This window comes from Rhamphochromis longiceps, linkage group LG22 (assembly GCF_057381845.1).
Source record: "Rhamphochromis longiceps isolate RC_006_pf linkage group LG22, R_longiceps_female_GT1.1, whole genome shotgun sequence".
In the NCBI taxonomy this organism is placed as follows: domain Eukaryota; kingdom Metazoa; phylum Chordata; class Actinopteri; order Cichliformes; family Cichlidae; genus Rhamphochromis; species Rhamphochromis longiceps.
The window spans coordinates 31,634,036-31,648,109 of NC_140577.1; the positions used below are offsets into that span (position 1 = coordinate 31,634,036).

The 14,074-nt window shown below is 42.9% G+C and overlaps 1 protein-coding gene across 1 annotated transcript in view; it reads left to right on the forward strand.

Moving 5' to 3' along the window:
- Positions 1 to 203: 203 nt before the first annotated feature.
- Positions 204 to 14,074, forward strand: part of fndc5b (fibronectin type III domain containing 5b) — a 33,261-nt gene continuing 19,390 nt past the window's right edge. Inside the window, exons 1-3 of the mRNA XM_085396173.1 lie at positions 204 to 439; positions 4,056 to 4,174; positions 9,640 to 9,838. Of these exons, the coding sequence (XP_085252299.1) occupies positions 364 to 439; positions 4,056 to 4,174; positions 9,640 to 9,838 (394 nt within the window). The 5' untranslated portion in view covers positions 204 to 363. The remainder of the gene's footprint in view (positions 440 to 4,055; positions 4,175 to 9,639; positions 9,839 to 14,074) is intronic.

Sequence of the window (14,074 nt, forward strand, 5' to 3'; positions counted from 1 at the left end):
CTTCCACCTCTCCGCATACTGAAATCCTCTCTGCGCCGACTTTCCATCACAGCCAGCCTGGAAGTCCGCCGGTGGTCGAAGGGCCGTCGTTGTGAGGTGTCCACCGAGACAACTGAGAACGGCATCGTGCACCACCACCACCCCGTCCCTTTCCCCACCCTCCCCTTAACCCTCCTCCTCTCCTCTGGCCGTTGTTGCGCTTCTGCTGCTGCAGAGTCCAAGTTCAGGTGAGCCCGGTCTCCGGTACAACAAGTACCTCCTCTCTCCGGTACCCTAACCGGGGGATGCTCGCCTCCTCCCGTTAAACGCCATGCTATAAATGGGCCGCACAGGATGTGAAGCCTCACCAGAAGAAGCAGGAGGATGGCTAAACCAGGCTTGTCTGCGGCGGTGCTGCTGCTCCTGCTGGGCTTCCTCTCAGCGTCCTCCGTTAATGCCGGTGAGTTTTACCACAGGTTGATGAGCGATCGTTGCGAGTAAATGTGAGTTGATGCAGCGGGCCGATTAAACACATGTCGTTGTGCTTTTATTTTAGTATTATTTGGCAGCAGCTGACTGATGTCATGCATTTGGTGTGCATTTCATCCCTTTTTGGGAAGCCACCTGACGTGACACACTGCATGTGCGTGCATCAGCTATAGGTGGACACAGTGAGCTTTAGTGATGCCAAAAAAATGGCTGACACAAGTTGGTCTCACACTGCATCAGAGTGACAGTTTAATCCCAGTTTGTATAAATGTTTCTAGAAAAGTGTCATTCAAAAAAACCCCAGTCTTTGTGGCACCGTGTGATTGGCTCAGTAAGTTCTCAGATGACTGTTAAATTCAAGTAAAGACTAAACGAGCATTAGAGCTTTACATTTTAGTTGACTAACTGACCAATCAGTGGTCATTTTCTCAGATGTGAGTATTTGCCACTTTCTCTTGTGTCAGACAAAACAAGATATTAGTGAGCATCATTTTGGCTCCTGGAATATTTCAGTTGGCATTTTTTCACCATTTTCTGAAAATTCTTCATTGTTTGGGGAGATAATCTCTAGTAGCTGCTTTAAAAATGTGCAGGTTCATCCATCCAGTGTCCTGAAGGGATGTGAAATGTGATTGAGTTACTTCCATGTAAAGCCTCTACGTACAGCAGGTCCAATCCTCCTATATGTTCATGCGTGTGTGGGGTTGGGGGCTGGGGGACTATCTCATCTATCTTGTACGATATCGCATGTTTCTAACCTGCGGCAACATATGTTCATCTCATGCGTAAGATCTTGGTTACACTGCATCCTGATGATAAGCTGATAGATGACAGTCGCGTGAAAAGCCCAAATCTTGGCAATAAGCTCATGTGGGATTTATCTCGGCCTCTAGAGATTTGATATTTTGGCTTCCCGAGGCTGGGAATGGATGTAGTTTTAAGAGGGAATTTTTGTTAATCTGCAGCAAACGTTTTAAGAATGGACGGGAATCCCTCTCTGCCATTGCATTGTTTCTGTGTCTGTGTGAGAACAGGAAGATAAACAGCGAGAAAACGGCCAGTCAAACAGGGAGTCATAGCGATGGATCATGCCCGTACAGTACTTGGGAACACATCACACATTTACTCTGCATCAGCAAACACACACATACACACACATTCACATGCAGCCTTTGGGAGCCACTCAACTGAGTTTGTCGCCTACCAAAAATGAATTTCACCAACATGATGTAACACACTGTACTGTGATGATTGTGTTATCAGCAAGCAGAAAGGGAGGGAAGAAAATAAAGTACATTCTTGTTTTTCCTGTAACAACACTTTTTAACTCCAAGAACAAGTCTCAAGATTGTGTGCTCAATATTTGCAGCGGTTTAATGCAACAGTGTCACATGACTGACGGCGTTTCTCCTGGTAACAATATTTTCAAAGAAAAAGCTTGAAAGGAGCTTGTCCAGTCAGAGCTAAAAAATGGTGCAAATAAAATCAAAAATTGTTTTTCCTGTGCAATTGTGCAACAATGGGCTGACTTCAGCGGGAGGACAGATGGTAGAGCGGCCAGGAGTTATAATAATAATAATAATAATGGATTGGATTTATACAGCGCTTTTCAAGGCACCCAAAGCACTTTACAATGCCACTATTCATTCACTCTCACATTCACACACTGGTGGAGGCAGCTACAGTTGTAGCCACAGCTGCCCTGGGGCAGACTGACAGAAGCGAGGCTGCCATATCGCGCCATCGGCCCCTCTGGCCAACACCAGTAGGCAAGTAGGGTAAAGTGTCTTGCGCAAGGACACAATGACCAGGACAGAGAGGCCAGGGATCAAACCGACGACCTTCCAGTTACAGATGCGATTCCCAACCCCTGAGCCACGGTCGCTCAGGGGTTGGGAATGACCATTAATTTCCTTTTTTAATGGCACGAAATGACAAAAATAGATAGTGAAGTACAAACTGTGCACAGGCCAGAAACAGCTATCCACTGCTGCTGACCATAGACTGTATATAAAAGACAGATATAGCAGTGGCGGCATCACCCATTGATTCCTTGCTCTCTGTTTTTTAAAGTCTTCTGGCTGCCATCGTGTTAGTTTTATTAGAGCCAGAAGTGAAGATATATGAACAAACACTGGTGTTCAGTTCACCGGTTCACCTTTTGAAATGTGTTTGGCTGCAGCAGTAAGACACAGGTTTCACTCAAGTGGTCTCCAGTTCTGGTTTTCACCTCATCTTTTCCACGTTTTACTACCACTCAGCAAGCAGTTGATGAATATTTGCAGACAAATCCTTCATGCAAGTTACAGACAGCCACCACAGTCTGCAAGCAACCAAAGCGATTACAAGGATTTTTTTTGTAAACCCATGGCATGAAGCTCCTGGTGCACAGCTTTTATGCTGATGTTAATATCAGAGGTTTGTAGCTCTGCAATTACAGAGTCAGCAGAGTGTTGGGTCGAGTTGCTGTGGTTCTTAAATATATATGTGCAATAATACTGTGTGCAGTTTATTGTTGAGTATCTTGAACTGGAAGAAATTTCAAAAACGGACTTGTTGGTATCATCCTATTACAGCGAGCTCTTTAGAATAACTTGTGCTAAAGAGGTAGACTGCATGAATGGGTGCTTGACCTTATTCAGCTATGGCCATGGGACTGAAAACACCTGAATTCAGAGATAAAGAGGTGTGGCCAAATATTGGGTATATGCAAATTAGTGCCAACTACCAGACTAATAAGAAGCACAAAATTCTTGAATGGTTTTTACTCCTCATAAACATCCACTAAAATGTCTCCAAAAGACTCAGCAGAAACACAGTGGACAGTTCAGTGACTCCAGTTATAGTTTGCAGGTGTCATTTAATCTATCAAAGATTTTGATTAACTGGAATTTCCGCGTATTCAACAGAATATTTATGTGACAAAATAGATAAATGTCCCTCTCAGTGACAGTTTCATGTGTGTGTGCACATGGGCGTTATCATCCTTGTGTGTACGATGTCAAGGTCTGATTCTGATGTTGCATTACAAGTCAGGCTCATGGGAAATACAACTCTGTCTGTAATCGTAGAAGACCATGAGTTGGTCTTAACTCTCACATAACCATACACACTTTACTCTCTGCTACCTTCGCAGCTAAGAAATGAAAAATGTTAAGAAAGACTGTAATTTAGTCCGTCAAAGTTAATTTTCTGATTGATAAATGCATCGTGTTTTTGTTTTTTGTTTTTCCTCAAGAGTCATGGTTTAATGAGATATGTGGAGGAGAAAGAAGAGAGGAAAAGTTAAAGATGCGAAAGTGTGCGTGAAAGAAGAACAGAGAGAGAATGGAAAAAGTGTTTTTTCAAGGGAAACACCAGGAGACATGTATGTGCTTTATTAGGGCCGGTATTAATGAAAGGAGAGGGATTAATTTGTAGGAGGTGAAGAGAAGATCTTAAGGAAGGAGAGAGCGAGAGCACAGCGAGAGAGAGAGTGAGAGGGGGGACGATTTGTTCAAGTTGTAGCGTTTATAGTTATAAAGTGTAAAGAATATTTATGGCCTGTCTCTTTTTATTTCTTTCCTCTGGCCGTGCATGTGCGTCAGACACCCTGCTGTCAGCACCGCTCAATGTGACCATCAGAGAACTCGAGGTTAACTCTGCTGTGGTTACGTGGGAAATCTTGGAGGGAGACCCTGTCATCGGATTTGCCATCACCCAACAGGTACCGCTACATGTGTTGTAAAGCCCAGCAGGACTGATATAAATATCAATATTTGGTGATTTAGAGATGCGATTTACCGGCCGATATATTATTTTTTAACTTTCAGCATACGTAACATAAGTAGTTTTCGCTAACGTTTGTTATGTGTAGTTTCTTATAAGCCACTGATAAGGTAATATGACGATGCAGTTTAAAAATAATCTCATTTCATTGTCACAAGCCATGGATTGCGCATTTACATTCAGCCAGCTATGCTCGCATCAGCTGGTTTGTGTTTGCGTGACAGAGTTACAGAGTGCCCTCTGGTGGACAAACTATGCAACACATATATATTTGCAAATGCCTAATAACGCCCTACATATTGCCGATGCTGATATATTGTTATATAGTATATACAGGGAGTGCAGAATTATTAGGCAAATGAGTATTTTGTCCACATCATCCTCTTCATGCATGTTGTCTTACTCCAAGCTGTATAGGCTCGAAAGCCTACTACCAATTAAGCATATTAGGTGATGTGGACTGATGAAATGAGAGTGAGTCTTGATGGGCCAGATGGATGGGCCCGTGGCTGGATGGTAAAGGGCAGAGAGCTCCAGTCCGACTCAGACGCCAGCAAGGTGGAGGTGGAGTACTGGTTTGGGCTGGTATCATCAAAGATGAGCTTGTGGGGCCTTTTCGGGTTGAGGATGGAGTCAAGCTCAACTCCCAGTCCTACTGCCAGTTTCTGGAAGACACCTTCTTCAAGCAGTGGTACAGGAAGAAGTCTGCATCCTTCAAGAAAAACATGATTTTCATGCAGGACAATGCTCCATCACACGCGTCCAAGTACTCCACAGCGTGGCTGGCAAGAAAGGGTATAAAAGAAGAAAAACTAATGACATGGCCACCTTGTTCACCTGATCTGAACCCCATTGAGAACCTGTGGTCCATCATCAAATGTGAGATTTACAAGGAGGGAAAACAGTACACCTCTCTGAACAGTGTCTGGGAGGCTGTGGTTGCTGCTGCACGCAATGTTGATGGTGAACAGATCAAAACACTGACAGAATCCATGGATGGCAGGCTTTTGAGTGTCCTTGCAAAGAAAGGTGGCTATATTGGTCGCTGATTTGTTTTTGTTTTGTTTTTGAATGTCAGAAATGTATATTTGTGAATGTGGAGATGTTATATTGGTTTCACTGGTAAAAATAAATAATTGAAATGGGTATATATTTGTTTTTTGTTAAGTTGCCTAATAATTATGCACAGTAATAGTCACCTGCACACACAGATATCCCCCTAAAATAGCTAAAACTAAAAACAAACTAAAAACTACTTCCAAAAACATTCAGCTTTGATATTAATGAGTTTTTTGGGTTCATTGCGAACATGATTGTTGTTCAATAATAAAATTATTCCTCAAAAATACAACTTGCCTAATAATTCTGCACTCCCTGTATGTTGTTCAGGCTCTAATGTGTTGTGTGAGTATGTTATGTGTGGAGAGCGAGTCAAAAATGATGACTTAATCAAACGGAGTACGACTTTTATATAGTGTAGCCCCATTCCTAGAATATCAGTACTCCTGGAATTCTGAGTACTGATTTGGTACTAATACTTTGACTTTGGGTATCTGCTAAATATGCCAGTGATGCACTTGGATCCTGCAGCAGGCCAATGATCTGAAACACACCAGCAACCTCGGAGTCCTCTACCTTTAAATCTGGTTTAAGTCTGACGTCATTAGCCGTGTACAGGTCCAAACTCCTATTCAGGTCCCAAAGTCAAATGAACACTGCGGCATCACTGAAAGTTAAAAACTGTCTAAATTTTTTTATCTTTAATAAAATGATCAGTGTGGCTGCTTTACCAGGTGCAACAATTAAGCTTAACATCCAGACATCCATGAAAACAGAATTTATGAAATTTAGCAGTTAGAAGTTAGCAGGGAGCTAGCTCGCTAGTTTCCACCTAAAAATAATGCATCACGCTCTGACTGAAGGAATTCTGAAGAAATTAAAACGTACAGCTCTGCTATCGCTTCCGACTTAAATGAAGACAGAAAACTAAACAGTAGTGACGTTTGTAGGGTTACATGAAGTTGTGCTACGTGGTGGCTAGCTGCACAGCTGTGGTTAGCATAATATAAACACATTAGCACAGTGAAGCTGGAGGATGAACGCTAACTTTTTTCCACTCGATAAAAGTTAATGTGAGGGTTCCCGAGGGTTAGGGACAAATGCAATCGCATGGCAGGATGCTGTAAACGGACCAAACTTCAGTCAGGAGAACAACTGAGATAATCCATCCACAATACGAGGTTAGTCATTAATATACTGCTGGATTGGCTGGGCTCTAGTTACATTGTAAGGTTTTAAAATGAATAGTGGTAGATCGAGAGAGGCCGACAGTGATCACTGACTTTTTTTAGGGGCTTGGTCAGATTGAATAGAACAAAATACAAAAGCATTAAAACATGTTAAAAACACAACAGCCTTAATAAACGCAGAGTAGTTTGGACCCGGAAGCAGGATTCATACGTCACTTAAAGACCAGGTAGCTTAAGAAAAACAAAATGAATACCTTGGAGTGTCAACGTCTTGACCTGAATCCGATTGAGAGGCTGTGACATGACCCTAAAAAGGCAGTTCATGCTAGAAAACCCTCCACTGTGGCTGCATTACAACAATTCTGCAAAGATGAATGAGCCAAAATTCCTCCACAGATGTAAAAGACTCAATGCCAGTTGTCACAAACGCTTGATTGCAGTTGTTGCTGCTAAGGGTGGCCCAACCAGCTATTAGGTTCAGGGGGCAATCACTTTTTCACACAGATCCATGTAGGTTTGACACAACTGAGGAAGCTCCTCAGTTGTGTCAAACAATTTGAAAACTGTTTCTGGCTTACTCAAAAACGACTGCTTAGGAAAAACAAAACACTATAGGCATCGTAGGCATGAATGAGCCCTGCAAACTGTTCTCCTGCTCCCAAATGGTGTATTGTTGCTACAGTACAGAACAGATTTGAGTAGATTAGACCGTTGTCATCTTGGGTTAAATTGGGCTGGAGCAATTCAGGACCGCATTCTGGTATGGAGTTAAATACAAAATAATGTCAAAAAAGTTCATTTTTCATGCAGCTGATGCCATGGGGACAGTTAAGTCACCACCTGGTTCCACCTGCCCACATAGTTTTCTCTTTTTTGTCACTGTCACTGCATCCATGCTGCAGATGTCAGTAAAGTTGAGTCTGTGGCGCTTCAGCTCTACTCAAGGGAAGTGAGAAAAAGCAGAGTAACTTTTTTTAAAAAATTTAAATGCAATGTGTCAAACAGTTCAACAAACAAACAAACCATTTCTGTGGTAGGTAACGACTGCTCAGCAGGTGACATTTGATGAACTGGAAATGTAAATTTTAATCACACATCAGATCTCTACATGTGATGCTTATTAGGTTATTTCATATTGTGAAATGGCTTTGACAACACATTAAATGATCATTTAAATGTTATTCAGAGGTCATATATCGCTGCTACTTTAACCTCCTAGGACCTGGCGTCCACATATGTGGACATCACATTTTAGGGTTGTCTAGACCAAAATAATACATTTTTCTCTACAAGGGCCTGATATCCACTTACGAGGACATTATACTGCCACTGTTCTATCAAAATATAAAGCGAATGTCCTCATATGTGGATCTCATTTTTCTCAGAAACGAAAATCAGGTTAAAAAAAAAATCACGTAATTCTTTGTTTTTACATACCATCAGGTCCCAATCAGCCCAAATAGCAAAGAGAAATTAAAAATGCATGCCGTGGAAGAGTTCGGGTCTTAGGAGGTTAAGTCCAGGATAGCTGCAGAGATGTAAGAGAGTGAGAGAGAATAAAGATGGTGGTAAAAAAATAACCCCCACAAGGAAAAAGCTTTAAAAACCTTATTTGTGGGCAAAGTCTGCAAAACCTTAAATTATTTTTGACAGTTCTAGACATAGGATAGTCTAGACATGCAGTTTTTGACCACAAATGGAGTTCATTTAGCTAACGCTTGAAAATAACAGGACTTAATTTTAAAAGGAGTCATCAGTCTTCTGCTTTATGTTGTAGAACTGAACCCATAAAGAGCAGCATACCTCAGAACAAGCAGCCAGCTAACCACAGCCTGTTCACCAAACAAATCTACTAGAGATCACAGTCCAGTGATTATGTCACTTATTACTAAGCGAGTCATATCCCCACTTTTACTGTTACACCAGAACTTAGGGTTGCACCACCTGCCAAATCACATTTTAACCCCTGTTTGTCACCAATGTCCAATTATTGGATATTCGGATCCCTACTTTAGATATCAATATCAAATAAATACCCATGAATCTGTTTAAAATTATTTTTTAAAAGTATTTGTATTACGACAGGAAAAGTTGCCAGAAGATCATCACATTTGAGGTTTTCTTCACAGTTAAAAAGGTCCAGGGATAGTTGTCTGTACATCTATTGGCTAATGGCTAATTCCATATATAGTGTGAAATATGGCACCTTCAAACCACAGGTTTAACATAAATAAACACCAAAAAAAAAAGCATGTGAAATCCAAAGTCAGAAAATCATAGCTTAAAAAAAATATCAGAAACTTGTATTTGGCCGTATTGCCAAATACAAATCCAACCTTCCCAAATGCACATGTAGATACAACATATGAGGAGAAGCTGGCATGAAGGTGGGTTGCAAAGAAGCTTGCAGATGCACGGCCACTGTGGTCAAGCCAAAGCGACTAATGTGCCATATATGAGATTTTCCAGTTGGTTTAATATTAGAGGGTTCTCTAGGCCAGTTTCTAGTTTAGTTTCTGAGGCCACATTAAGAAACACTTTCAAATGTACTTTTTCAAATGCACCTCTTGTCTACATGAAGTTTTAATGGTTTAAGAAATCTGCTTCTTTAATTGCCTGGTAAACAAAAGTGCCCCCAAGGTGCCTTACTTTTAATCTAGCAGGAGCCAATTGACCTGAGTAAGCAGCCCTAGCTGGATAATAATGTACATTTCTAGCAGAGTGTACACTGCCAGAGAGGCTCTCTCTCTGTCTGTCTCTCTTTCTTTATGCTTAATTACATTGTAAAAAAACCAAAAAAAAACCCCAGAAGGCTTTATTTCAGCATTTTCCTTTCTATTAACCAAGAGAGACGTGTTTGCATTTGCACCACATCAGACCTAACCAGGAAAATTGGACTTTGCCACTAGAAATCTGAACTTGATAAAGCGTGCACCCTGGGAATATTCACTAACAAGAAGAAAGGAAGTATTGCTAAGCCTATTATTTTAAGTGGATATATATATATATATATATATATATATATATATACGGAAATGTATGGAAATGTCACCCTTTTCATGCCAAAGAATTCACAAGTGGGTACTGGCATATCGGGGGAAAAAACAAATACAAAATGTACACTTCTGCCTTTCTGATCTTTGTGCTTCTGCAGAAGAAGGATGTACGCATGCTGAGGTTCATCCAGGAAGTGAACACCACCACACGCTCCTGTGCATTGTGGGATCTGGATGAGGACACCGAGTACATCGTCCACGTTCAGAGCATTAGCATGGGAGGAAGCAGCCCTCCAAGTCAGCCTGTGCTATTCAGAACGCCAAAAGAGTCCGAGAAGATGGCTTCCAAAAGCCCTGGTGAGAGAGAGAGTAATACTTTTTTAAAAATTTCAGAATCTAGATATTTTAAAGTCTAACCCTGGGTGAAAACTTTACCACTGCCTTGTCCCCAATTTTCTCTTTGCTTGCGTAAAGTTTCCCAAATTTTTCTCGTAGTTTCTCATTCGAATCTGTCCCTTTGAAGTGCTATTCTTCAGACGTTTCTCAGCCAGACATAACCTTCGTATGCGTGCTTTACTTCGACAGCACGCGCTACAAACACACTCGTACAAATCAATAATTTTAATTCTGTGCATGCTGGGCTCGCAAATCTATAAAAGCACGCTGAAAAAGCAATCGTGCATCAACATAAGGACACTCGAAGGGAGGAAACCAACATTCTGCTCGACTGTCCTTCCCCTGCTGACGAACATAGATCTAAATCTGCCCGTTCACAGGTAGGAGCACTTAAATAGCAGCTTTTAAACACAGACAATAACGTGGAGGGCTAATCTTCTCTTAATGTTTCATCGTCACAAAAATAGTCTCTTTTTTGACAGTTAAATCCAACAAAACACAGGAATTGCCATCTTTGCTAGAGTCCCTCCCACCTCCTATTCGATGCATTGTTCTCACTCTCAAGCACAGAGGCTGCTGTTATCAGAAGCGCCTTGCACTGCTTCCAATTTTATCATGTCCGACCCAGTTACTGTGCCAAAAGCAGCTGCTTCAGAGGGACACGGCGAATGCTAAATGCTCATCAGCAGCAAAGTGATAAGAGTGGAAACAGGAGACATTAGGGAGTGGTGGATTCCCTGGAAACATCACAGTGAGGGAGCTTGCTGAGGGTCTTGTGAGGCAGGAATGTGTTGATAAGTGGTCTAGAGTATAAAAAAATCAAAGAGAAATCTATCTGAACTTATGTAAGCAGTAAAAAAGCAACATATTAGTACATTTTTCACTAGCGCAGACAAAGAGTCATTTTTAAGCCAGCTGATTGTTATATGACTGTTAACATTTAATTTCTTGCTGTTTAACGGCAGCAACAGGGGCAAACTTGAAATTCTTGGTGATTGATGACACAGTAGGTTCTTAATTTCAAGATATGCATGCGGGTAGACGTGGGCAGATTTATCAGCTCTGCGACCACCCATTTTCTGTGGGCGGATTTTGTCCCCTGTAGCTAGGCAGGTAATTAAGTTAAGCTGTGTGAGCTGGCCGCGTCCAGCTGACTATATAATGCTTCCAGCTGACTTCATTTTAAATCGAGACTCGTGCAAAAAAGGGTCTCACATACTTTATGGACTTCATGAGCAACTGCATGTCCCTGAATAAACAAAAAGTTATTTTTATCACATGACGTTGCACTTAAATGATATGGAAATGATACTTTTGGCTATTTAACTCATTCACTGCCAGGGTTTTTGAGCATTTTTACTCATTTTTGAAGAGCCACAGAAAACTGTGTGTTATGATCATATAAACGCTGAACCTACCAAAATGAAGAACAGACTCTCTTCTTCCATCCAAAAAAAAAGCTTGTTTCTACCATTTTCCATTCTTTAGTAATCAGCTGTAGAAGAGAGGTGGGTTCCACCAAAAATGCCTGTTTTGACCACAAAAAGGGAGAAAACGAGCTTTTTGTGAAAAATACATTTCAAGCAGTCTGATGTTCACTGACAAGCTGCCCGAGGTTGTATTCTAGCCCCTCCCATTGAAAAACGTAATTGACGTCTATAGACGTCAATGGCAGTCAACGTAAGTTTTTCAATTGACGTCTATAGACGTCAATGGCAGTGAATGAGTTAATTGTCATGGTTGGCTGTGTGGCAGGCAGGCAAGCAGGAGTGGTGGATCCAAAATGCAGGACTCAGACACAGAAGTACAACTTAAAGCGCAGCTTTATTGCTGGGAAAACCTCTTACTAAACTAAACTCACCAAAAGACAAACAAAAACGCTGGTGGACTAAAACACTGTAGCAGAAACACTGAACTGGAGCTGGAGACAAAACACTGGCAACACGGAGGCAAAACACACAGCTTGTTGAGGGTACGACGCAACACTGACTCAGAGAAACACAGGGACTAAATACACTGGGAAGTAACGAGGAGAATGAGACACAGAAGGAGAGCACAGCTGGGGGAAATTAGAACTGACGAGACAAGCAAAGCAGGACACATTCACATAAGACACGGACCTTCAAAGTAAAACAGGAAGGATCACACAGAGACGCGAACTTGACACAGTGGAGACAGCAACTAAGAAACACAGAGACATAAACCATAAGGCAGAGGACTCTAAGAACCGAGAGACACAGAGGGGAACTCAAACATGCAGACACAGACTTACACAGAACAGAGGGGACACAGAGAAACGAGAAGGGCAAGGGATATTCACACTCTCATTACACATACATATAGGATCTTGGGGGTGGGCACAAATCACCATCAGGGTGTATACCTCACCCCTGACGTCGTTGCCCACCTCTCAATTTTAAATACACTTAGTCATTGAGGGTTAGCAGGAGGGACTATGCGCTTACCTGCTGCTCCTTGGCAGGTAGCTCCATGCCCTCCTGGGTTTTAATTGCACCTTAGAACACATATGCATCAACACTACAATGAGCGGGTGGAGGGAGGTTTGGAGTCTTCTCCCACCCCCATTCTCTGCGGCCTGCTGGAGCGGGAGGGCTAGTAGGAGGAGTTGGCCGTCCGACTGCGGTCTGGGGTGTGGGGCCTCCCTGCTGCTGCGGAGTCGGGGTGGTCTGCCTCTCCCCACCGCAGGGAAAAGGGTAACACCACCTGGGTCTGGGTGCAATTCCCCCCTCCAGGGGCAAGGGTACCTAGACCCGGTTTGTAGAGTACGCTTGGGGAGTGTGATTGTGTGTACAGTGTCTCTTTATGTCTGTCTCCACGTTGGTTGAGTGTGGAGTGAGTGCATATGAGAGCATGAGGGTGGGAATGGATGTTTGTGTCTGTGTGTGCCTGTATGTCTGTGTCTATATGTCAGGTTGGGTATCAGACGCCACCTCTCTGGGGACACCTCAGGCCCTCCAAGGTTTGGAGGCCTATCTCCACCCACCACCACTTCCCCTGCCGGTGGCGGACTCCCTCAGGTGTCGGTGTGTTGGTGGTTCTTTGTGTCTGGGGGTGGGCGTCCGGGTGCACACCGGCTCACTCCTTGGCGGCCGCTTGTCGGGGCCTGGGGCCTGGGGCTCGCTCGGGCCCCTTTGGAGGTGGGGTGCCCCCGGCCTCTCGGCCTAGGGCTCGGTCACTCAGGCGCAGCTGGGGGCCGGCGGAGCTCACGGGCGCGTCACTGCAACTCCCCCTGACTTCTGCTCCGCGGCTGCTGGGCGAGCCCTCATCTGGGACTCTCCTCAGCTCTTACTGGGACAGTGGCGCGGCTGCCCCTCTGTTGGTCTTCCATGGTCTCTTGTGTTCTGGGGGCCTCTGGATGTCTGGAGTTTTGATCTCCTCCATACCCGCTTCACACCCTGGAGGACGGGGCTGTGGCCCCCCCACACTCCCTAGCAGATCATTACATGGAGAAACCTTTGGAATGCAAGCATGCTGATCCACACAGGTATGCACACATGGGTATTCACAGACGCGGACTAAAGCTTTCTTGGCTGCTGCCTCAAAGCACACTGTGTGCTGTCTATCTTGCGTGCTGCACAATATCGTTTATTACTTAGTAAATACTGATATCTATGACTAGCTAGTTTATTGTGATGGTGCTTTGTTTTCTCTATTATTATGTTGCTCTTTGTTGTTTGCTGTCTCCTCTGTTTGTTTTTGTTTGTTTGTTTGTTTTTTTTTTTTCTCCATACAGGTGACCCAGGAGTTTTTTTTTTTTTCTCTCTCTTCCCCCCCCTTCTCACCGTCTCTTCTCCCCTTTGGTTTTCTTTCTTTCTCTCCCCCTCTCTCTCTCATTCATTCCCCCTGTCCTATTTATTAAAAAAAAAAAAAAAAAAAATGACAAAGGATGAACTGAAGCTCTGCCATCACGTAATGTCGCATACTGCTGTTTCTGATGTCATTTAGAAAAAAAAAAAAAAAAAAAAAAAAAAAAAAAGAAGGGCAAGGGATCGAAACTAGAAACCATAGAATAACTCACACCAAGTACAATAATACAAAAATCACAAAGAACTAAAACGCTGGGTCAGGAGACCCAGGACCCTGACATTAATAATATCCTGTATATAAAAGATGGACATCGTAACATCACCCATTGGTGTATGGACTCTTTCTTTTTTAGACTCAAGTCATTTTTGA